The sequence below is a fragment of the Gopherus flavomarginatus genome, chromosome 4 (genome assembly GCF_025201925.1).
Source record: "Gopherus flavomarginatus isolate rGopFla2 chromosome 4, rGopFla2.mat.asm, whole genome shotgun sequence".
Classification (NCBI taxonomy): domain Eukaryota; kingdom Metazoa; phylum Chordata; order Testudines; family Testudinidae; genus Gopherus; species Gopherus flavomarginatus.
In genome coordinates this window covers 157,954,497-157,979,527 of record NC_066620.1, presented here as the reverse complement: position 1 = coordinate 157,979,527, position 25,031 = coordinate 157,954,497, and the positions used below count along the sequence as shown (strand labels likewise).

At 41.9% G+C, this 25,031-nt stretch overlaps 1 protein-coding gene across 1 annotated transcript in view; it reads right to left on the bottom strand.

Moving 5' to 3' along the window:
* Positions 1–13,126, bottom strand: part of COL12A1 (collagen type XII alpha 1 chain) — a 138,649-nt gene extending 125,523 nt beyond the window's left edge. Inside the window, 2 exon segments of the mRNA XM_050950508.1 lie at positions 9,938–10,045; positions 12,888–13,126. Of these exon segments, the coding sequence (XP_050806465.1) occupies positions 9,938–10,010 (73 nt within the window). The 5' untranslated portion in view covers positions 10,011–10,045; positions 12,888–13,126.
* Positions 13,127–25,031: the final 11,905 nt, after the last annotated feature.

Here is a 25,031-nt window from a genome sequence, read left to right as displayed (position 1 = left end):
CATAGGATAATATGGCTTTGTAATATTGATATAATAGATATACTAGTACTGTAATAAATGTTATTTTTCCTATTATCCATACACAGGCAGTGAGATTAGACTATTAATCTGCATGCAGTTTATTCATCATTCTGTTTCCTGTAATCACACTGCTAGAGACAGCAAAGTAGTTATTTAGTATCAAAAGCATGCAACAGATGTTAATAGTAAAATACATTTGCATATTAAGAATATCATTATAAAATATTGATTCAGTAGCAATGGCTCAGGACAAATTTAATGCAAAGGCAGAGACAACTGACCTGAGCATGCTTCAAAAGAAAAAAAAATCAGTACATGGAAAAAATAGCACCACCAACCTTGAAAGTAAATTGACCTGATGCAGCAGAGACCTTAGGCTGTAACTGCTGAAGGACAGCAGCAGCCCAACTTGTTGATATCCAAATGACCGGATTCCTGATAAACTGAAAAATTGACTGTGGGGAAAAGTCTTTAACATTTTAAAGGATTTTATGAAAACTCATAAGTGGTACTTGGAAATTAAAAAGTAGAGTACAATCAATATTTAACTACTGTAAATGCCATCCACATATGAAAGCTAAACAAATCCAAATGCTGCTCCCACTAAAATCACAAGAATTTTCCCTTGGATATGCAGGATTTGGCCCCCAGCCATTAACATTTCAATTGAATTAATACCATTTGAGTGAAAGAAAAGCTCTTTAGACTCTGAGCCTACAACTGGATCCAAGCCTCACCCAAAACTCCACAGACTCCAGTGGGGTTCTGCACAGACCAAGGGTTAACCCCTGTGGAACTTATTGCAGGCTCAGGGCCTAACTGTGGTCATATGACTGAGAACAAGGAGTCAAATGAAGCATCATAAAAGATTTCTGTGGTAAAAATCTCATTATGCTAATCAAAAATAAATGAGACAACTGCTATTTCACATTATTATTCGTATTCCCTGGCTCACCATGACAAAATCATATACCTGTTATATGGGCTCAACCCTACAGTACTTTAATAGACAAAATGTCCACTGAACACAATGGGAGGTTTGCCTATGCTAGGCCCAAGGAACTGGGCCCCTAAAGCTCTGATCCTACAAAGACCTATGTATGCATATAACATGTGAGTAGCCCTCATCAAGATTTCTCATGCAAATAAAGTTACCTGTGTGTAAGTCTCTGCAAGACAGAGACTAGGCATTTACTGCCTGGTCCTGTGCTGTCAATGGCAATGCTTCCTTAATATATGGTGATGCCATAATATTCCAGCAAATATGGGAAAGGAGAATAATAAGATATATTTGCCTAGTAACCAAAAACTAGTAATTCTTGATAGGATTGTACAGTTACTTAATAAGAGAAAAATTGCATTGTTTATGTAGTATTAATGATATAGAACTCATTTAAAACAATATAAATGTCTATAAATCATGGAACTTGCAGCTAAATGGCCACAGACTGGTTTCAATCCACCACACAATCAGGGCCAATCATTTGACCTGGGCCTCAAGCTCAAAGGGGGCCTCAAATTTAGACACTTGTTAATTTTTTGGCATTTGATAAGTTTCACAACTTGGTTTTATGTGCATCCCTATTGGACCAAAATGTGACACACTCTCTCAGCTTAGAGCTGCAAATTTAAGCAAATAAGAGACGTGATTTGGTAAAAGACATAATTTTTTTGTTAACTGATATAGATTTTGTCATATTAAATAGTTTAAAATGTTCATAAATATTGCGTATTTTTGTCAGTTTGCCTGCATCAGTGGCTTCAAGTGAACGGACCTTCAACATGCTGAAGCAGGTAAAGAACTATTACCGTTCAACTATGGGACAAGAGCGTTTGAATGGGCTCACCTTGCTTAATATCAACTGTGACATTGCACAACAGCTAGATTTTTCCTCAATAATTAGTGCATTTGCACAGAAAATGGCTAGAAAAGCATTTGTTAAATAAAAAAATTCAAATTATGTCTCACTCTTTTTTTGGTGCCTTATTTTGTTTTCATGTGTCATCATTTTTTATTTTTATTATGGCTAGGGGGGCTTAAAAGCTGGAAGTGTCCTGGGCCTCTCTTGACCTCTGAGGGGGCCTGCACACAATTCACTAATTCCACCAGGGCTTGGGGACAATGAGGAGGCCCCAATGAATTAAACAAACAACTTACAATAAGCCATTTTTAGAAGCCAATATTTCATGTGTTCATATATGTTTCAGTCAGTTCTAGAACTATCGTAAGATAAATTTCTTTATTATATAACCTATATTATATATCCAAAAAAAATGCATGTCCAGTCATGATATTTCTAATTCATGCCACTATTTATATTGTATATATCAGAATATTTTCTAAGCCTAAAAATATAATGTTTTTTTCCCCATTTATGTATACATTATATTGGTTTGTATTGCTTACCAGATAGCACAAACCCAATACAAAATAAAAGCCAATGGCATTTCACAGATTGTACAAGGTAGCTGCTAGAGGTTCCCAATGAATATCTAACGAGAGAGGAGAAGATTACTTAAAAGAACACTGTCAAATAATTTAGATCCATAACTTGACCTATAGTAAAATATCATATTCTAGACGCTGCTGTCCTGCAGCATCTAACCATCCATTAACCAAAAATTCCAACCTCATCATTGAGAAATTAAAGTAACCACGACCATTTTTGTGGGGCACATAAAATAGTATGGTATGATTTCTCCTACTGGCTAGCATTGCAGCAGCAGTCAAACAATACATCTAATCTTGCTCCTACTGAAGTGAGTTCTGTGAAGGATGGATAGGACCCAATATTCATGTTTATTCATCAGTTATTCTTTTCTTTTCTTTTATATATGGCATGGATTTGTTTTTATGCAACTAACCGGACACTGAACCCAGCTTTGTTCCCATTAAGGTCAAAGTTACTGATCTCACTGAAGGAAAAAATAAGCCTCTTATTTTAATAAAATAAAGCTACTGTTTAGTAAAGCATAACTTCTCACCTCGTCAGATATGCAGTGTTGCTGACAACACCACAAGGTTGCCATCTGTGTTCATATTTTTATAAACTATACATATTTCTTACATTTTGAGTAAAAATGTAACTTATGTGAAGTATACTTTGTTAATATTTCACATTTTAAAATATATATATAATAAAAATATATTTTTGAATATACACACAGTTCTGTGTGTTTGTGTATATATATATGTGTGTATATATATATATATGTATGTATGTACGTATATACATAGGCTTCAAAGGATTAGACTTTTATCAATAAATGTTGATAAATGTCAATTTCACCATACATAAGAAATGATGAAAAATATTTTCATCAATCATCTAAATTTACAGATAGGCAAAGTAAGAAAATACTGTTTGAGGACTTATTAGAGTTGGATTTAAGGATATTTACTTTGCATATTTTTACATGTGATGTTGACAATTTGTGTTTTAATGGTTATAAAACTTTAACTTTATCAGTCTCAGCATCTACTATCATTAAATAATTATTACCTGACCCCTTCAATTGCCCAACCTCCCAGAACTTTCAAAATTTAAATGATAATAATCAGAAAAAGTATTAAAAATAAACATAAATATTATCCATTGAAATTATTTTTAAAAACATCAAATTCTGCCAAGTCTATATATACACACACACATGTTTGCGTGTGTGTGTGTGTGTGTGTGTGTGTGTGTGTGTAGACTTGGCAGAATTTGAATTATGAAGATATAGATATAGAGATACAGATATAAACTTTGCTACAATCAATGAGAAAAATAAGGAGTTACAGTCACTTTAAATATTTAAATTGTACTATCACCTTTAGTACTTAGTGGTTTTGTGCGATGGTCACTAGGAATTTGGGTGAGATCACCAATTCACTTGTCAGAAGACAAGCAACAGCCAGCAAATGGTAACAAGCCATCAAAAGGTAAGTCACTACCAACCTGATCCAAATTTGAATAGGTGACATAGAGCTGAAAGGCATCATGTGCCCTTGCTTATCACCATTCATTGCTCTCCCTTTATTAAATGCATACTCCATTACATATGAAACTTCCCTAGTCCCTTAACAGCAATGGCTGCATATTATTTTTCACTCTCCATATTGTATTTCCTGGAGATACGTTTTCCTACAGACATTCTTTTTTCTCTCAGGCCCCCCCAACTACCCAGAGGTAGTGTATGGCTTAGCACAATTATGCTCTCCCACCTTCCCAGGAAAAAACAGGCTTTTCTGGAATTTAAATCAAATCTACCACCTTCTGAAATGCTGAAATGTCACAATCTTCAAATGTTTAATATTGCCAATAATATAAGGCATTATTCCTTAAGATACTGTGGGAGAGATTTTAAAGGCACAAAGGTGATCTTGAAAGTCAATGACAGTTGGGTGACTAACTCCCTATTGAACATCTCCCCTGTATGAGAAATATAACATAATACATAAACTATGACATGAAACAAGGCAGTATACTGAGACTGTAACTACAAGGCTATTCATACCTTAAAGTATTTTGCCCGTCCATGGCTAAAAAAGTAAAACATTTATATTTTTCTCTAAAAGACACTGACTTCCTTCTATTCTTCATGGTCCCAGATGAAGAAAAATTATGTGAGGAGGTAAAAAAAAGGAGGATGTTGTCATAAGACATTGATGAAAAGTACTATAGACTATCACAAATGCTGAACTAGAGAAGTAGGGGGAAAACATTAGGTAGTGAATGAGGTCTAGCATAATAAACCAGAAATCAAAGCAGAGAGTAGAAAATACAATATGTCAGAAAAAAGGTAGCTAAATGGATGATATATAGAATTTTATTATAAGTAGAACAGAGAACCATAAAATGCAGAGCTTGAAAAATCCAATTGCTCACTTGCTAAGGGTGAATGAATAGCTTTCACACTGAGGTGCCATCAACTTCTAAGAAGTTTATTTTTAAAAATACTATGTTTCTAACCCTTCTGGTATGAAGATAAATTTCCAAAGTGAACTGAATATAAAACACAGCAGTGCTGTCTTCCTAAGTCTGCAGCCCATTCCAGTGTCTTTGCTAATGTTCATCGCTTTCCAAACTATAGCAGGGTATTCCTGTTATTCAGAACTCCGAAAGGTATCCATGAAATAGACAAGAATAGGTCCATTTCACTGTGCCAGGGTTTGGGATACTATAAGCAGCAGCAGACAAAGATTGGAGCTATTCAGTGGAGAGGAAGGAAGGCTCAAAAACAGAGGCGGAGGGCAGAGTAGCAGAGACTCTCAACTTTCCCCCTTCAGCAGGGCCAGCTCCAGGCACCAGCAAAGGAAGCAGGTGCTGGGGCAGCCAATGGAAAGGGGCGGCATGTTCAGGTCTTCAGTGACAATTCGGCGGCGGGTCCCTCAGTCCCTTTCAGAGTGAAGGACCCACCGCTGAATTGCTGCTGAAGAATGAAGCAGCACAGTAAAGCTACTGCCAAAGTGCCACTGATCGCAACTTTATCCTTTTTTTTTTCCCACTTCGCCGCTTGGGGTGGCAAAAAAGCTGGAGCTGGCCCTGCTCTTCAGTGCCAACTTGCCATTCTTCCTCTGCTTCAGCAGGAGCCACATACCCCTGAGAGATACAAAGCTTTAAACTTCAGCATGGGAGGAAACTTTGCTACCTATGGAAGCCATAGGAGGAGCAGTAATGAACAGGAAGAGAAAGGAATCTTCTGTCAGCTAAAGAAGTATCAAATGCACAACTGCAGTAGCCTAATGGATATGGACAGGAACTGAAGCAAAAACTTCTATGGCACCTGCTCAGGGTAGAAGCCAAAAACTGGGAACTGTCTTACCCAGAATAGGACTGAGAGACAATATGATGTGAATGTTGGAGGAGTCAAAACAAATGAAGAAATGTGCATATGATAGCTATAGTTCAGCAGACAGATTAAATGAAGAAATGACAGTAAGACCAAGATAAACAAGATCCAATATGTCCTTCAAAAGATTATGCAAAATTGAGGCACAAAATTAAAATAATGTAGGAGGGCAACTGAGACTGTACAGATGAAAAACACTGAATAAGGCCAACTATAAATACTCCAAAAAAAAAAACCCCACCGAAACCCCTTTTCTCACTGGAGTATGTCCTGATGTAATCTTAAGTTTTTGCATTCCTATTTACAGCACCTCCAGCTCCCACTCCACTTCCCACTCCCACAATTTTCAACATTTTTTTATTCTTCTGACTTTGCAGAAGTCTTTCTATAATTTTTCTCACAGTGACAAAAATGTGTCCTGTTTATGTTAAGGTATGTTATAGCATTTCAAGAACTCCCGAATTATGACAAAGTTTGCCCTTCCCTAGAGAGAACTCACAGAAGCAAACTTGTTTCCTATTAGGAATATTTCCAGCTAGTTACTGCAGCCAAGAAAAGAAAACAGAACCTGTCTGGTATGAGCAAGGACATGAGCATAAATATTTCAGGAATTGGCACTGCTAATGGAACAAGCATATGCAAAAAACCATCGGGTGAGCCCTTGATATATAGATAAATTTTATTTAACAAAAACATCTGAATACAGAGTAAAGGTTGGGTTTGCAAAATGCTGAGTGCCTCATGAACTGTGTCGAGCCATTCAGTCAGCACTTAGCACTATACAGGATCAGGCCCAAGTCCTTTTTTCCTTAATATTGTTTCACAGGGCTTGAAATGAGAACTATATCAACTTTGATGAAAGGACTGAACATGCATCCAGTTCAGGCGTAGGCAATTTCTGGCACATGTGCTGAAGGCGGCACGCGAGCTGATTTTCAGTGGCACTCACAGTGCCTGGGTCCTGGCCGCTGGTCTGGGGGGGCTCTGCATTTTAATTTAATTTTAAATGAAGCTTCTTAAACATTTAAAAAACCTTATTTACTTTACATTCAACAATAGTTTCGTTATATATTATAGACTTATAGAAAGAGACCTTCTAAAAACATTAAAATGTATTACTGGCACGCAAAACCTTAAATTAGAGTGAATAAATGAAGACTTGGCACAGCACTTCTGAAAGGTTGCTGACTCCTGATCTAGTTTCACTATAACTAAATACTTCTGTACTCCACAAAAATACAATTTGGTAACTTTCAGCAGCAATACTCAGTCAATCACGATAGTTATCCCAATACTTAGTTGGTCAAGGTCCAGCTTAGACACACTGACTCATAATATATAGTATCTTACTCCAGAAGTGACATCACTGAAATCCCCAAAGCTATCTAAGCAGCAGGGCACTATTCAACATGAGTAAAGGTGGTAGGATCTTGCCCTTTTGTTAAATTTTAAATACATATATTCGTCCCCTCTCCATATCAGCTCTATACTCTTTCTGCTTTCTCTCGCACACTGCTCCCGCACGCCAAATGCAAACTCTGAAATGATTTTAAATGACATCCGTTGGTTCAACAGTGTGGCTGGAAGCCAGAGGCAATGATCACATTCGTTTTCAGCGGAACCAGATGTTGATAATATTGCCATACTTTTCAGCAAGCCGATCTGCTTTGTGCCTGTCTGATCACAGGCTAGGACCCTAATTCACAGCCGTGAAAAACGGACCATGAAATCTAATCTCCCATATGAAAACTGGTTTTTTGTGTACTTTTACTTTATACTACACCAGGGGTTCTCAAACTGGGGGTCGGGACCCCTCAGGTGGTCAAAATGTTATTACATGAGGGGTTGCAAGCTGTCAGCCTCCACCCGAAACACCGCTTTGCCTCCAGCATTTATAATGGCATTAAATATATAAACAAGTGTTTTTAATTTATAAGGGGGGGGTCATGCTCAGAGGCTTGCTATGTGAAAGGGATCACCAGTATAATAGTCTGAGAACCACAGTACTACACAGATTTCACAGGGGAGACCAGTGTTTCTCAAATTGGGAGTCCTAACCCAAAAGAGGATCATGGGAGTGGGGGGGGGAAGGTGTTGCAATGTTATTGTAGTGGGATTGCAGTATTGCCACCCTTACTTCTTCATTGCCTTCGGAGCTGGGATGCCAGAGACCAGCAGCTGCTGGCCAGGTGCCCAGCTCTGAAGGCAGCCTCCCTTCAGCATCAGCACAGGAGTAAGGGTGGCAATACCACACCATGCCTCCCTTACTTCTGCACTGCTACTTTCAGAGTTAGGTCAGGCCCCCTACCGTTAAAACACCATGAATTTTCAGATTTAAATAGCTGAAACCATGAAATTTATGATTTTTAAAATCCTCTGATGGTGAAATTGACCAAAAATGGACATGAATTTGGTAGGGCCCTACCAACAGCACTGCTGCTTCTGGAGGGCAAATTACATTAGTGTTTCACTGAGATTGTTTTTCATTAATTATTAATGATTAATTATTGTTATTAATCATTATTATTATTAGCCATAGGCTGGACCCATGGATTCAGATCTGGATACAAACTCTGCAACCTGTGTTCAGATTTGGGTTGTGATTCAGCCTCTTGCAGAACCAGGGAACAACCCTGAGCTCCATACCTGGGATCTGAACCTTTTAAAAAAGTTTGGAGGATAGTTTTGGTTCAGCCTATTACCCAGACAGGATTTCTGGCTTCAGAGGTCCACCTAGGCATGGCGGATCAGGGGAGTCAGCCAGCGGTAGCTTTCTCGCGAACAGTTAACAAACCACATCCAACTCACCAGGGAGATAAACACCGTCCCCCTCCTACTTGCCCATCGAGAGGCAAATGCCCCCTGCGAGCAGGGTGGTTTTAAGCGGCACTGATTGGGTAGCGCTGCCCAGGCTGGGGTTGGGGCTTCCTTCCTTTTCTTCATTCCTTCAGCTGAAGGCAGGAGCAGCCTTGGGCCGCTTGGGATCGGCTTCTCCTGCGAGATCTGGCCCAGGTCCCAAGCCCCCTGGTGGGAAAGACGGCGCCAGATCCCCGCGAGAGCCCAGCAGGAGCTTCGTTGAAGGCCCTGGACCCCCTGCAGAGAGAGTAGGGCCCCGGCGGCCCCTCTTGCGTCCTGCGAAGGGAGCAGAAGCTCCAAGCAGAGCGCTCCGTGCGCACACAGGGGCAGGGTAGGGCAGCCCGCGCGGCCGGCTCGGGGATTCCCAGGGCGCGGCGCGGGCTGTATCCCTAGGGGCCTCGGGCACTGTCCCGGGCTAGCACGCCCCAGCGCCTGTGCAATGCCTTCCGGGAGGCCTGCAGCCTTGCACCAACCCGGGCCAGAGGCCGCTGCCAGGGGAGGAAGGAGCTACCGAGGGAGTCTCCCAGGCGTTCGCGGGAGCTCAGCAGCCCGGCTCCTGGCTGGGAGCCGAGCCCGGCCGGGGAAGCGGCGCACTGAGGTGTCCCTGTTCTGAGCAAAGGAGACTGAGCCTCCCCTGGGAGCTGCCAGAAGCAGCGGGCAGCGAATGCCTTTCCCCGCTCCCCGTGACTCCCTGGTGGGGAAGAGCCGATCGCAACACAGAGAGGCGGAGAGCCACGCGCTGTTGGAGGTGTTTATTGGCAAGGGCTTCTGAGACAGTTCTGACTTCACACACAAAGCAGAGTGAGTACCAGGCAGGAGGGCGTGTGCCAGCGCTCCGGGGCTCCTCAGCTTTAATCTGAGCTTTCGTGTTTGCACAGGAGCCTTCTCCCTGAGCCCTGTGCACTCAGCCTGGGGGGCAAGGAGAGCACCGCGCCGCACCCCCAGCCTAGCCCTGGCTTTCCCAGGGCTGCAGGGCCCTCAGTGTGGACAGCACACCAGAGAGAGAGCGAGAGAGAGAGAGAGACGATCTGCTAAGTGAAATTAGCAACACACAGAAGGAGCTGGACCAGAGGGACAAGGAAGAAGAGGCGTTTCTCTGAAGGAGAGAGAGAAGAGTAAGTGAAGTAACTGCACTGAGAACGGAAAGCAAGAAAGTTGGGGGAGGGGGTTGTTTGTTTTAATTCTGCACCATCACTGCTAGGAGCCTTGGGAGGGAATGATTTACCTTCAGCCTCTGTCGAAGACAGGAGGAGAGCTGCGCATAGAGCAGCAATTGCTGAAGACAGCCTGATCTTCATGTCTGCCCTTTGGGATCACAACAACATGAATGGATCTGTGATGATTAAAAAGAGAAAGAAATAATAAGCACTGGTTAGAGGATGTGGTGGGTGTATTCAGAAAACATGAAAAGAAGAGCCGCAGAGACCACTGTGTTCCCTAACGCCCTTATCCCCAGCCCCCACCCACGGGACCAGGTTACAGCCTCTAGACTTGGAAGCCACCCAAACTTGACAGTTCTGCCTTACTAGCTGGAGAGTCTAGCCTCCCAATAATGTGCCTTTTGTTACTGGGCCCTTCTGATCATGTTAATCAGACAAAAATTCAATCGTGGCATTGAATTCGAGTTAATTTGATCACGGAAGTGGCGAAAAGATTCCTGCTCCTAGATATGCAAAACTTAGACTGAGATTCATGACTTCATCCTCTAGTGTGAGGATTGCTTATTCAGAGGTCATTTTGGCCTTGAATCCACTAAATGTCTCTTTCAGCTGGGGATTTTACTGGGCTCCTTTTTCAAAACTGCTGAAGCACTTAGTTAACAGTATTTTAATGGTCTCGGGGTAGTTTGGAAATTGTAATAAAACTTTTTTTGTTCTGCCTACAAATATGCAAGTCTTCCTTTCTTTAAGGTCTGCAATAGATTATACAGAAGTTTATGTAACACACAACCGAAACCTGACACGACCGCCTAAACCCTGATGTTTTAACATCTGATAATTCGTTTACACAATCTGAGGGGAAATCGCTTTACAGCGCTTGATAAAAGAAGACAAGAGAACGAACGATGCCATCGCTGCAGATTGTCTAGAACCATATTTAGGAATTAGAAAGATTTTTAGTCATTCCTGATTACAAGCAGCTGTACATTTATAACCGTGTTTGCTTAAGGCTATACGTTTTAGGTCAGAACCAACAGTTATTACTAAGACAAAACCCCCATAGGAGCGAATAGAAGTTTGTCTGAAATGTTAGGCCCTTATTCTCTCGGGGTGGGAGGGGATACATACCACACGGAAATTTCTGAGCTTTATATAAATGGGGAGTTGTGTGTGTTTATGAATAAATGCTACAAAGACCACAATAAGGTCGTCTGAGAGAGAAATCCACAAGCAATTAAGCAATATATTTAATCAAGAAGGTGCCAGGAGGAGCAAAACGAAAGAAAGAGGGAAAACGCATACATCATTAGGCTAATAGCCCACAGAAAGAGCTCAAAGGAAAAGTAGTTCTGTGCTATCTGGCGAACCAAAGACAAGACATATTTCATTGGTATAAAACGCTGACAAGATCCAACACTACCCTGCCCAGCTACTGGCACTGAACTTAAAAGCATACCATGCTGCTCTATATTAAATTGCTTCGCTTAATTGCCTGACACCGCAAAAAAATTACTTGGACCTGGGAGAAAGTCGAGAACAAAAGCCTGTTTCAGAGTCTAACGCCCATGTTTGGAGTTAGGCTTATGCCTAAAATTTGAGTCCCCGGCACTGGCATAAGGATGATTAAAGTATATTGATAACTTCAAACGCATTCCACTGTTCTGCGCGGGGACGGACAATTCTTGCAGCACATTCGCTAAAGAGCATTTGGTAACGGTCTTAAAAGCCTTTTAAACAAAACGTTAAAAGGACTTTTGTCCGCGAAGTTTTGTCTGGGCTTAGAGTGCCATCTTTTGAGCAGGAGAAAAACTGAACCAGTTCAGCCAGACATGTGCTTTGCTGCTGCTGCCAGACTGGCATTCCTGTAGATTTTTCCAAAAATAAAACTTTTTATTTTTTTGCCAAAACATTTATTTGATTGCTTAGCAACACTTCATTCAACTTTCTGCTTTCAAACGTGTATGTCTTGAGCCGCCTTTAGGTGGGGGAGGAATGCTCCTTTCGCTTACTGTACTGAAATAAAAACAGATTATCTTTGGACCAGGACCGAATTCTTAGCTTTGATCTCGGACAATAACTTCAAAAGCTACCACAGACCTTGCACCAGGATCAGTTTGATCTCTACGTTATACCAACTCCACCCCGAAGACCAGCAAAAAGTCATTCCAAGTCTATGCAATCAGCAACTTTTGTCGCTTCCCCACACAATTAGCTGTCAGACAGTTCAAGATTGAAAACAAGAAGAAGCTACTTACAAGGGGCTGCACACACCAGGGGCGAGAGAGAAAGATCCCGCCAAATGAAGGCAGCGCTAACATATCTTTAATTAGTCATCAAAGCTATTCAGAATAGTCTTTTAGTGCGTTAAACAGCTGATTTCACGTGAGCAACCCACATTGAAATTATAAACTAATTTCATATTAGACACAACAACCAAGTGATGCTATCCAACCTGTTTTTAAATGGGCATCTATCTATCTATCTAACTATCTAATATATGTGCAGTCAGTTGCGGAGCGGCATCTCCAAATGCACCATTGAATGCGATTTGCTACAAAATCTTCACTTTTCTGTACAGCTCCCCAAAACAGCGATCATCACCCATTCAGTGGGGAAAACCACGAACATTTTGCCAGGCTTCCCGAGGGCTAAAGGAAACAGCAGCTCTCCAGCAGAATCAGCTACAATCCGCTAATAGTGATAGGTGTTTCCCCTTACAGAGGCATTTCTCAGCTCCGGTAACCACAGGCGAGAAGGCTCCCCAGTTCATCGATGGTCTCCTCGCCCCCCCTTTCCCCCCACTTCAATTTCACTTCTAAGCCGGACTCCTAGGTTGTAAAACACATACATACACACGCGACACCCCGTTCTAGTCCCTCTTCGGTCCTGTGCCATTAGCTGTCAGTGCATACAGTGCATCAAGCAGAAGCGCGCGTGTGTGAACGACACAGAAAGGCAACAGGACTCCGAAGAGAGGAGGGAAGGGGATTCCCTCTCCTCTGCGCGCACACAGACCTTTAGTGGTAGCCGCCTGGTAGCGGGGTTCGTGGTGGGGGAGCTCCTGCGGCAGCGCCTGCAGCCTCAGCGGTAGGACCTGGAGAGAGGAGGAAGGGAGGAGGAGAGGGATGAGCTCCTGGGCACCTTGTGGAGGGAACAGCAAGTAGCAGGAGCAGAGGAGGAGGAGCAGAAGCAGCGGCAATGACCAAGACGCCTGGGTTGCTGTAGCTCCCAACGTGAGGGGTGCGCCTGGGAAGACTTGCCTTCTCCGAGTGGGAAGAGCCTCTCCCGAATCTGCTCCTTAAGAGAGGGCTGTTCCCAACTCGCAATTTACTCTCGTAAGCTATTACGAAACGGCAGGGAAGGTGGACAGCTGCCACCGGATGATATATGCGCGCCTCTCTCCTCCAGCAAGAAAGGGGATCTACTGCTGGAAACTTGTGCATACTTCGCAACATTCCTAAGGCATGAGGAGGGCGAGCGCCGCAGCAGCAGTGCCCTGGCGGGGAAGGGGGCAGGGGCCGGCGTGCCAAGGCCAGACGGATCTCTGTCTCCTCCGCTTGGGAGCCAAGCTGCACCCGGATCAGGTTTCCCTGGCAGAGGCGAGGACGAGTTTTCAAACTGGGGAACAATGGGAAGAGGGGAAAGGAGAAAAAAAACCTTAATCGACCTGCGTTAGGTGGCGGGACACCGATTCTGGACAGCCGGAGGGGGGTAGCTGCCCGGCCCAGGGCGCAGATTGAAATAGGTTAGAAGGTCTCCAGTAACTAACTGTCTGTTTCCAGTGGGTCCTTTTCCTGAATTGGTGGTTTTACGATACTGCCAGTGATTGAAACCATTTGCAGAGACGAAAACAACAACAACCACCCCTCAGCTGAATAGAAAGCGTGGCGCTAGCGATGGTTGTCGCAATCTGCCCTTTAAACACAATAAAAGCACATGCCCGCTAGGGCTTGGCAGAGGCGAGCCGGGCGGCAGCGAGAGGGCGCTAGATTATCAAGCCGATCGAAGGAAAGGCAAACGTGCAGCGTGCCAAGAAAGAGGAGGTGAAACAGTTTGAAGAAGCGCTCTGGCTACCAGCATGTGTGCTAGATTAGTCACTCCTGCTGCAGAGATCTATTGTTTGTAAGCACAACACACAACAGAGGCTCGAGCTGACAGAATCTGACTAGATGGAAAGGGGACATGGAGGGTCCATTGTTGGGGGGAGGAAACAATAAGAGAGAACGAACTGAACCTAAATTAAAGGATACATCTTCCCAATCCAACCTCCCTATTTCCCCCCGCCACAGGCGCGGATACCCCGCCCTGCCGCCTCCTCTTTCGACCCCTTCACTTATTATCCAGCCTAAATGTCTGCCACTAGCCCCAGGCGGGGGGAAAGTTGTAGGGGAATAGCTGGGCAGAGGGCGCAGACACCATGGCACAGAGATTTGGAACTGGGCCAGTCCATCGCTACCTGTGTCTGCCCACTGATGATACCACTAGGGCCCAAGTATCAGAGGGGTAGCCCTGTTAGTCTGGATCTGTAAAAGCAGCAAAGAATCCTGTGGCACCTTATAGACTAACAGACATTTTGGAGCATGAGCTTTCGTGGGCCCAGCGACTGTATGCTTTGCAACAGTAATAATATGTTTATCATTGCATCGCCCTGAAATAAACGGTTCCGTTACCGGGTACCTTCGAAAGTGTTTCCTGTGTGTAGAAACCTAAACAGAGCTCGGATCAGGGAGCTGGGTGATTGTAATTAAAATATCCGGATGTATTTAGTTTGCTCAGCCAGTGTCAGGGTAAAACCAACATACAATTTCAGCTTCAGGAACCTGTATATACTGTCTAGATCAGAGACAGGTCCTTACACAGAAATACACACACAGGCCACACAAACGCCCCGAAAAACACACACACACACACACACACACTTCCATTCTCTAGCCATGACAGAGTTCAAGCACACACCTCCCTAGTTGTACACGGCGCTCACAAGGCAAAAGCTATGCAGAGAAAACGTAGCAATACAGAGTGACTCCGGCTCTCCCACCGCCTGGAGACACCCAGCCACACGCAGACATTCCCAGCCTCAACACTCCCAAGCCGTAGACACGCTCCTGCCAAAATCAGACAGCCGGGCGCGCTCCTGCACATCCCCGTGTGCATTTGCAGACACTGATCCATAGCTTTCGCCTTCCTACACCCCAGAAGCAGCCTGATTCATACCTGCGCTCACCCATCCAAGGCAGCCTGCCAAACACCAGGAAACCCCTCCAGGTACTGACACTGCCCGCTTTGAAAGGTAGAACTGCAGGACACGTAAAAGAAGGTGATTTTTTACAGCCCTGCCCTCTAACGCGCCGGGGCAGAGCCGCTGTCTGAGTGTTAGTCGCACTGAACAAGGGTTTTCTGCGCCCGTGCACTTACATCAGTGCGAGGGGATTTGTTTTTGCAGGCTACATTTGGTGCTCGGCATGACTTCAAAGCTTTTCAGTGTTTAGCCTTTAGATGCCATTTACCACCATGTGTGCAGGAAATCGTAAACATTTATTACAGAAGGTTACACTTGCAGGAGGCTTCCCCCTCCCACTTCACAATAAAGGGGGGCCTTCATGGTCACGGCTGTGCGCCAATCTTTCCCCATCCCCAGCAAGTATTTGTAAATTAGGAACACGCGCACAAAAGCCAAGCACACACAAGCTGTGCGTTTGCCTCTCAAAATGAAGCCTGAAGTGACATTCAAACCAGCCACAGACACGCAGCCACATAAGCTGCCCCCCACCCCTTTGGTGTAGCCACTGCAGCAGTGTTGCAGTTGAAGAGACATTACGCCTGGATGCTCCATCCCCAGCACTCTGCCTTTTCTCCCCGAGCTATGAACAGGAGCGCCAGGTTCCAGCGCTGCTGCATCCATGGAAGATACTAGGACTAGGGACTGGATTTCTCTCGCTCGCTCTGTGTTTGAAGGTTTTCCCTCGCTCTGTAAGCCTTCTGTGTGGCAGCTCCCACAAAGGAATTAGAGTAGGAGGGGGGGAAATTAGTCCTATCATTTATTGTCCAACAGCGCAATCTAGCGGTGGATTTAAACCAGGACTTGCTAGGAGACAGGTGCCATCCATCAGCTAATGTGAAGAGGAAGGAAACGCTTCTACTAAAAAATGGCAATAAATGTTGTGAATTATTTACAAAATTAAGCACAATGGCCAAGAAGGACAACAATAAGAATGGCCATGCTAGGTCAGACCAATGATCCTTCTAGCCCAGTGGCCTGTCTTCCAACGGTGGCCAATTCCAAATGCTTCAAAGGGAATGAACAGAAGAGGGCAATTATCAAGTAATCCATCCCCTATTGTCACTTGCTAGCATCTGGCAGTCCGATATTTAGGGACACCCAGAGCATGGGATTGTCTCTCTGACAATCTTGGCTAATAGCCATTTGGTGGAACTATCCTCCATGAATTTATTTAATTCTTTTTAAACTCAGATAATGACAGGTTTCAGAGTAGCAGCCGTGTTAGTCTGTATCCGCAAAAAGAACAGGAGCACTTGTGGCACCTTAGAGACTAACAAATTTATTTCAGCATACGTTTTCGTGAGCTACAGCTCACTTCTTCGGATGCATAGAATGGAACACACAGACAGGAGATATTTATACATACAGAGAACATGAAAAGGTGGAAGTATGCATACCAACAGGAAGAGTCTAATCAATTGAGATGAGCTATCAGCAGGAGAAAAAAAACTTTTGAAGTGATAATTGAGATGACTCATAGAAGGTGTGAGGATTCACCATAAAGAAAGAGGAGAAAGAAAACAGAAACTACTATCTTTCAGTTTTTATATTTATATTGCAGTAGTGCCCAGAGACCCACCACATTCAGCGTCAGGCTCCAGTACCAGCCCATTCTGCAGACATACACAAAGGCATGATCCCTGTTCCAAAGAGCTTAGAATCTAAAAAGACAGAAAGAGAAAAAAGATGAAAGGTGGTGAAAGGGACGGGACATACAAGCAAAAGGTAAAATTCACTCCAACACAGAACCCAGCACAAGACTTGTGTACTATTTATGTACCATTTAAGCCCTACTTTGAGGATTTATGTGGTACTTAAGTGGTGCATAGGACTCCTGCTGGCCTTCTGTACAGAGATTAATTTCACACAAAGCAGTCAGAGTGATGGCAGGTGAATGTCATGTGAGTCAATGGGACTAAATAATAATGGGTCAAAACCTGCTCTGATATACATTCTATGTAGCCCCCTTTAATTGAAGTACAACTCTGCACAATTTGAACCATTGTATTTGTTTAAACTCACTTCTGCTCCATTTAATTTCCCCTGAAAATGCAGCTGAGTGCAAATAAAATTACAATTAAGACTTTAAAGGACAGGTTTGATCGGAATGACCTTTTCCAAAAATATCTTAAGTTTGATGGGCTGCTGTCCTTATTCCTGCAGTAGTCCCATTGACTTCAATAGACTGTTTAAAAAGAAAGAAAACAACATCAAAAAGAGGATAGGCATTTAGAAATTTGGTCCCCCTTTCTAGCATACTCAGAAGAGGAGATCTCTCCAGCTGGCAAGCCAGAATCTTTAGCCAAGGTCTTTTAATATTAACTGATCTTGAACAATTGATGTACATTGTAGTACGTTAACACTTTATTGCAATTTAACCTTAATAAATAGTTTTCAGAAAGAAAGAAATCTTAGAAGATGTGCACTGATATTTCCAGACACTTTGGAAGTGAGTCAACCACTCTTAGGAACATACCACAAATTCAACTGTCTGGTATTGCTAAAATGCACTTTCCAGAACTTATACCTCCTCCTCACCGATGGATTATCAAATACTCTTGACCTGCTAACCCCCAATCCAGATTTTCAATTTTAGTTTCCTGTCAGCATTTCAGTATGAAGGATGTTCAGTTTTTTAAAAACTCATCTCTGTTATCAAAAATCAAGTTTTTTAAAGAAATAATATTTGATGGTGGTGTGTTTTGGATTTTGAATTCTTTTACTGGATTGACATAACAAAGACATCTCCCTAAATTCAGAATGCCCCCAGGAAGATTGTTCCAGAAAGAGGGGCAGCATTAACTACATTGCAATATTTTTCCAAACAAAAATAAATGAGTGCATCTCAGATGTTTCCCTGTTTTCCACAATGAAACCACATTGTTCAGAAATGTGCTTTTGAATATTAGGATGCCAAAAAGTCTGTGATAATCAATATATGAATAATAAAAATAATCTGGATAAAATGAAATATCAGTAATTGTATCTAGAAACCAAAATTAAATTACTTGGCATATTTTTTTAAATGTCACATAAAAGAATTTGGTCACCCATTCTGCAATTGGATTCACATGGGTGGAGACCTTTTAAAGTCAATGGGACTCCACACATGTGCAGGAGTCTGCCCACATGAATCTAGATGCAAGACCAGAGATTCACTTCCTATCCCAATCAATTAAGCAGTTTCCGTGAATTTCTTGGGTGAAATCTGTCTCCACTGATGTCAACAGCAAAAATTCTATCGACTTCAATGAGACCAGGATTTCACCCCTTGTCTCTAACATTTTGTTTAAATGTATTTCATTTTGCCTCAAGATCTTTAGCTATTAAAAGCCCAATATATTGAAGAATTTCATTTCAAATCTGTGCTTTCATATTCAGCATTTGAAGGTAAAATGATATGATTATTTTTAATCTCCTCTGTTGCTATGTACTTTCACAGTTTGAGTACCTAATATGTGATGCAGAAAGTATTTCTGAAATGCATAAACATTTACCGACTCTCTCCTGTCTGCTTGTTTCTTGGACAAGTATTAAACGCATTAAGATCATGCACTCTAGCTCCAAACAGCTCTTTGCTATTTAAAGTGAATAAATAGAAACTCTAGTGACTTAGATATAAAAACTTCATTTTGAAATAAATATTGTTACAGTTTTAATAATATATTCGTGTCTTTTTATGTGATAATATGTATACAGGAAACTATAGATTGATTAGAAAACGTGAGCTGCTCCTGAATTTATAGGAATTTTATGAAGGGTGCTTTTGGCAATTTTTTCCATGTTCCCTTTGCACTGTCCTGGCAGATTGTACTGCCAGGACAGTGCAAAGCAGAATATTCTGCAATTCAGCACCATAAAAACCTGGATATCTTTTCCGTGTGGCTATCACAGTGCATTTGGACTTGGTTTCCTGGCAGTTGTGCTTGTAAATGTTATGTGCTTTATATGGACACAAAGAATCACAGAAAGGGTCAATTTATTCAAATACCAAACAAGGAATGGTTTTAGAATTAGGAAAAAAGCATTATCTTTAAAGCTACTCTGATTTACTGTGAAGTTTCTGCCTATGAGCTGATCCACCTACATCCTGCCTTGTTTCCTCCTGTAGATTTAAAAAAACAGTACACATATCCTCATAGCACTTTCCAGGTGAGGTTGCACAGTACTTCACAGGAGGCATTCAGTGTGTGACAGGCTCACGCCCTGAGAGAGGAGGAACAGAACCCAATTATATAATTGTCTAACATGTATTTACATTCATTTTTTATTAATTATTATTATTTCTGTTCAAGCAGCACCTTAGGATCCCAATCAGTAATCAGGGCCCCATTGTACTAGGCATTATACCAACAGATAACTCAAAAACAACTCGTGCCCAAAGAACTCATGAAATAAGACTCAGATATTATACAAGATGAATAAACTATAGAATGATGGCAAGATAAAATGCAGAAACTGTTACAGTGGCCTTAGGAGTCACAGGTGGTCAGGACAAAGGGATTAATTAAAAGTGATCTGCAAAAAGGCGGTGAAATTGGGGTTGATCTCCATTTTTCCTTTTTATGATACCCCAAGAGTGATATCCCCCATGATGAGGTGTCCACCCCACGTTGGCATACAAAGGGTTAATAGAGTCCTAAGGAAACTGTGTGGGAAGCAGCCAATAGGAGAGAGGCTGCAAGGAGCAGCCAATCATGGCCCAGTGGGTTCAGATAAAAGTAGCTGCAGGGCCAGAGTCAGTCTGTCACTGCTGGGAGCTTGAGGAGAGAAAACCGTGCCCTGAGTAGGCTGCAACTCCATAGTACCTTGGACAGAGCAGTGCAGGCAGGGACCTGGGGAATAGAGAAGGAGCTCCGGACAGGCTGCTGGTACTAAGTAGGGTGCTGTGGCCATGGGGAAGTGGCCCAGAGAAATGCAGTGATAATCAAGGCAAGGAACACAGTAGGTTACTGTGATTCAGAGGGTCTCTGGGCCAGGACTCAGAGCAGTTGGTAGGCCTACGTCCCTCCCACTCACCACTTTGGAAGTGCCCAGATAGTTGATGCAGATCCCCCAGAAGGTGACATGGCCAGAGGGTTGTGACTTGAAAAAGATACCGCGTTCCTTAGAGTGATGTGGGTCTGAGAGCAGCTCGGATGGCGAGCAAGGCACCATCGGGAGAGGGCATATCAACTTGCAGAGATAATCCCCAAGATGAACAGCAGGAGGCGTCACTGTGGTGGATCATGCCCCATCACACTCCCAAAAAACAATGTTTTTTTTTCCTTTTATAAACTTTAAAATATGTAAGGTCCCCAGAATTTGCTGGATGATTCTTTAGAAGACTAGAGAACTTGAGTGGGATCTTTCTCAGTGCTAAATTGAAGTAGCAGAGTGTAGAAACTTTCAGCAAGATCTTTAATCTGACCTGTCAGCTACTTAAGCAACACAGGAGTCTATTAATCTAAACTAAAACCAGAGTTTTAAACAGTCTGGCTACCAATTCCTTGCTCATGTTTCACTTCTTTGCTACTTCTGCTAATTGTGTTTCTTTAGTCTATATTTAAACTGGTATTTTGTGTAAAATACCAGTGTTTTAATGCTACTGGGTAAGACATACTTGGCTATACTTCTAGTGGATGCTAAAAAATGCTAGTTTGACCAAAAAAAGACACTGTTAATCCATTGCTTGTTAACTGTTATGGTTCTGGATAGGCTTGTTACCCATTGTAAATGTCTAATCAATTTTTGAATCCTATTAAGCTCTTGGCCTCAGTGATATCTTGTGACAAAGAGTTCCACAGGTTAAGTGTGCACTGTGAGGACAAGTATTTCCTTTTATCAGTCTTAAATTTACTCTCTTTTGATTTCATTGAGTGATTCCTAGTTCATGTATTGTAATAAAAGGAGAATGAGTGTCCAATCTAGTCTCTGTCATTCATTATGTTAAGTATCTTTATAATGTTCCATCTTATTCATCTCATCTTTGATGCAAACAGTCCAGTCTTTTCAGTCTCTCAAGTTATGAGACAAATTATACATCCTAATGCATGTTAGATGGCACACCAGAGTTTGACTCTGATCCTGCAAGATGGCAGGCTTGGAATTCTGTAATTTAGTCATTTCAGCAGGTACATAATAAATTAGAAGGATACAGTTAGACATTTTATTACCACCTTAACCCAGGAGAAATGACCCATCTTAGAAAAGCTATTTAATAGGCCTGTTCTTTTCCCAGCTATTCCTTACAATGTATATGTGATCAGTTTCCTTTCTAGTGGTTTTTATATTCCTTGGTAAATTAGGCATTAAATTAATATTACACATTCCATAAAATGCAGAATAAAAATAGAATATATCTTTTAGGCCCTGCCTTTCTTGGCAGATTTCCAGACAGTGACATGAGAAAAACTCCAACCTGCAGTTATTTATTTGGACAATTTCAGATCCTTCCATTTCAGTACTGGAATTCAGAGGGCAGCACTAGTCTGACCTCCCATTATGAGAAATGGCTTCTTAAATTACTGAGCTCAAACTTCCAGCACTGGTTCTATCTTAAATCTCAGCATTTACTGGACAGGATATGAAAGCAGAGTGTCCCAGGAGAGTGCTAGGGCAATGAAATCATTGTTTAGGATAGTTTTCGCCAGGTGCATTTTCCTTAGTAACTGTTAACTCCATTTAGTTTTTATAACTAATCTTTCCCATCATGTAACATTCTGAAAATATAAAATGATCACGTGGATAAACAAACAAAAAGATGGAAAACTAAACAAGTCAGTCAAAACCAGAGATATTAATAGAAAGGAACCAGATTTCTAGTTGGATTGGGAAGTTTTATAAGAGCCTGTGCTTTTTAATCAGCCATTGCAAAAATAAATAGTTTTTCTAATATCAACATTGAAACACGAGGGGCATGAGATGGTAAATGTGAATGCCCCCAATTTCCACATTAATTAAAAAAGTTTTCCAAAGTCAGTTGTACGTTCCTTTACGTTATTTCAAAGAGATCAGTTTATAATTTTAAGGCTCATTCCTGCACTTGCTACTGAGGCAGCACACCCCAGTGAAGCCAATGGGAGTTTTGCCTGTGTAGGAAGTGCAGGAAAGACCATAAACTAGACAAATAACAGCCAAGAGCACTTCACATTTACCTGTCAATCTGCCAAGGCTCAAATGTAAAAAACAGTGTGCAAAGTTGTGTCCATAAAAGGTCACATAAATTCCTTTCATGAAATCTAACACAATCAGCTATGCTGCCTACATTCAGCTATTGTCATGGCTAGGTTTTGTTTATGTTAAGATTTTATACAAGAAAAGAAGAGTCTTATATAAAGAGCAAATTATATGTACCCTTTTATATAACTCTATACATTAATCCCTGGTATTCTAGTGAAGTTAGACCAGAGATGAATCTGGCCCATTCTGTTTAATTATGCCTACAGCTATTTTTCATATACATTTTTCCATATATAGATTCATAGATTCTAGGACTGGAAGGGACGTCGAGGGGTCATTGAGTCCAGTCCCCTGCCCTCATGGCAGGACCAAATACTGTCTAGACCATCCCAGATAGACAGTTATCTAACCTACTCTTAAATATCTCCAGAGATGGAGATTCCACAACCAACCTAGGCAATTTATTCCAGTGTTTAACTACCCTGACAGTTAAGAACTTTTTCCTAATGTCCAACCTAAACCTCCCTTGCTGCAGTTTAAGCCCATTGCTTCTTGTTCTATCTTTAGAGGCTAAGGTGAACAAGTTTTCTTCTTCTTCCTTATGACACCCTTTTAGATACCTGAAAACTGCTATCATGTCCCCTCTCAGTCTTCTCTTTTCCAAACTAAACAAACCCAATTCTTTCAGCCTTCCCTCATAGGTCATGTTCTCAAGACCTTTAATCATTCTTGTTGCTCTTCTCTGGACCCTCTCTAATTTCTCCACATCTTTCTTGAAATGCGGTGCCTAGAACTGGACACAATACTCCAGTTGAGGCCTAACCAGTGCAGAGTAGAGCGGAAGAATGACTTCTCGTGTCTTGCTCACAACACACCTGTTAATGCATCCCAGAATCATGTTTGCTTTTTTTGCAACAGCATCACACTGTTGACTCGTATTTAGCTTGTGGTTCACTATAACCCCTAGATCCCTTTCTGCCCTACTCCTTCCTAGACAGTCTCTTCCCATTTTGTATGCGTGAAACTGATTTTTCCTGTCTAAGTGGAGCACTTTGCATTTGTCTTTGTTAAACTTCATCCTGTTTACCTCAGACCATTTCTCCAATTTGTCCAGATCATTTTGAATTATGACCCTGTCCTCCAAAGCAGTTGCAATCCCTCCCAGTTTGGTATCATCTGCAAACTTAATAAGCGTACTTTCTATTCCAATATCTAAGTCGTTGACGAAGATATTGAACAGAGCCAGTCCCAGAACAGACCCTTGCGGAACCCCACTTGTTATATCTTTCCAGCAGGATTGGGAAACATTAATAACTACTGTCAGAGTACGGTTATCCAGCCAGTTATGCACCCACCTTATAGTAGCCCCATCTAAATTGTATTTGCCTAGTTTATCGATAAGAATATCATGTGAGACCATATCAAATGCTTTACTAAAGTCTAGGTATGCCACATCCACCGCTTCTCCCTTATCCACAAGACTCATTATCCTCTCAAAGAAAGCTATCAGATTGGTTTGTCATGATTTGTTCTTTACAAATTCATGCTGGCTATTCCCTATCACCTTACCACCTTCCAAGTGTTCGCAGATTATTTCCTTAATTACTTGCCCCATTATCTTCCCTGGCACAGAAGTTAAACTAACTGGTCTGTAGTTTCCTGGATTGTTTTTTTCCCATTTTTATAGATGGGCACTATATTTGCCCTTTTCCAGTCTTCTGGAATCTCTCCTGTCTCCCATGATTTTCCAAAGATAATAGCTAGAGGGTCAGATACCTCCTCTATTAGCTCCTTGAGTATTCTGCGATGCATTTAATCAGGCCCTGGTGACTTGCAGGCATCTAACTTTTCTAAGTGATTTTTAACTTGTTCTTTTTTTTATTTTATCCTCTAAACTTACCCCCTTCCCATTAGCATTCACTATGTTAGTCATTCCTTCAGACTTCTCAATGAAGACCGAAACAAAGAAGTCATTAAGCATCTCTGCCATTTCCAAGTTTCCTATTACTCTTTCTCCCTCCTCACTGAGCAGTGGGCTACCCTGTCCTTGGTCTTCCTCTTGCTTCTAATGTATTCCCTTTATTCATGTAGCTAGTCTGAGCTCATAATGTTATTCCACAACACCATGACTGGGATCCCTGGTTTTTCTCTAACTGACAGTTCACTGAGAGATCAACAAGCTGCCGGGGAGAATTTATCATCCAAAAAGACACATACTTCTCTTGAATTATACTGGCCACTAGTTGTTACTTGTGGCACATTGTAATATACTATACCCAACACATCCCCTTTTATCAGACATATGCTTAAAGGATAATAATCATAACTGGTTTTCCTTGCATTTGTTAACTTTTGTATTTCTTAAATATTTCACCCCCTATATGGAATTCCAAAATATTAACACACAAAGAATCTTGAAATGATGCAGGTTTAATTTCTGAACATGGATACACTGATTTGTAACCTCACCTTCATAAGTTCACATTCTGATGTCCAAGAACTTCAGTACACAGGCACAGTGTTAGAGCTGATGGTTACAGATATGATATAAAAGTGAATGGTTAGAGATATATTATATAAATGGATGACCAAACCGTATCTTCTTCATAGCCAGTGGGTACTGGTCCTATATATGCTACAATTAATGGTGCAGTGGGAACTTTAAAAGCCATTAGGTCAAATGCTGTCCCCACTCATCTCTTCCCTTGTGTATAAAA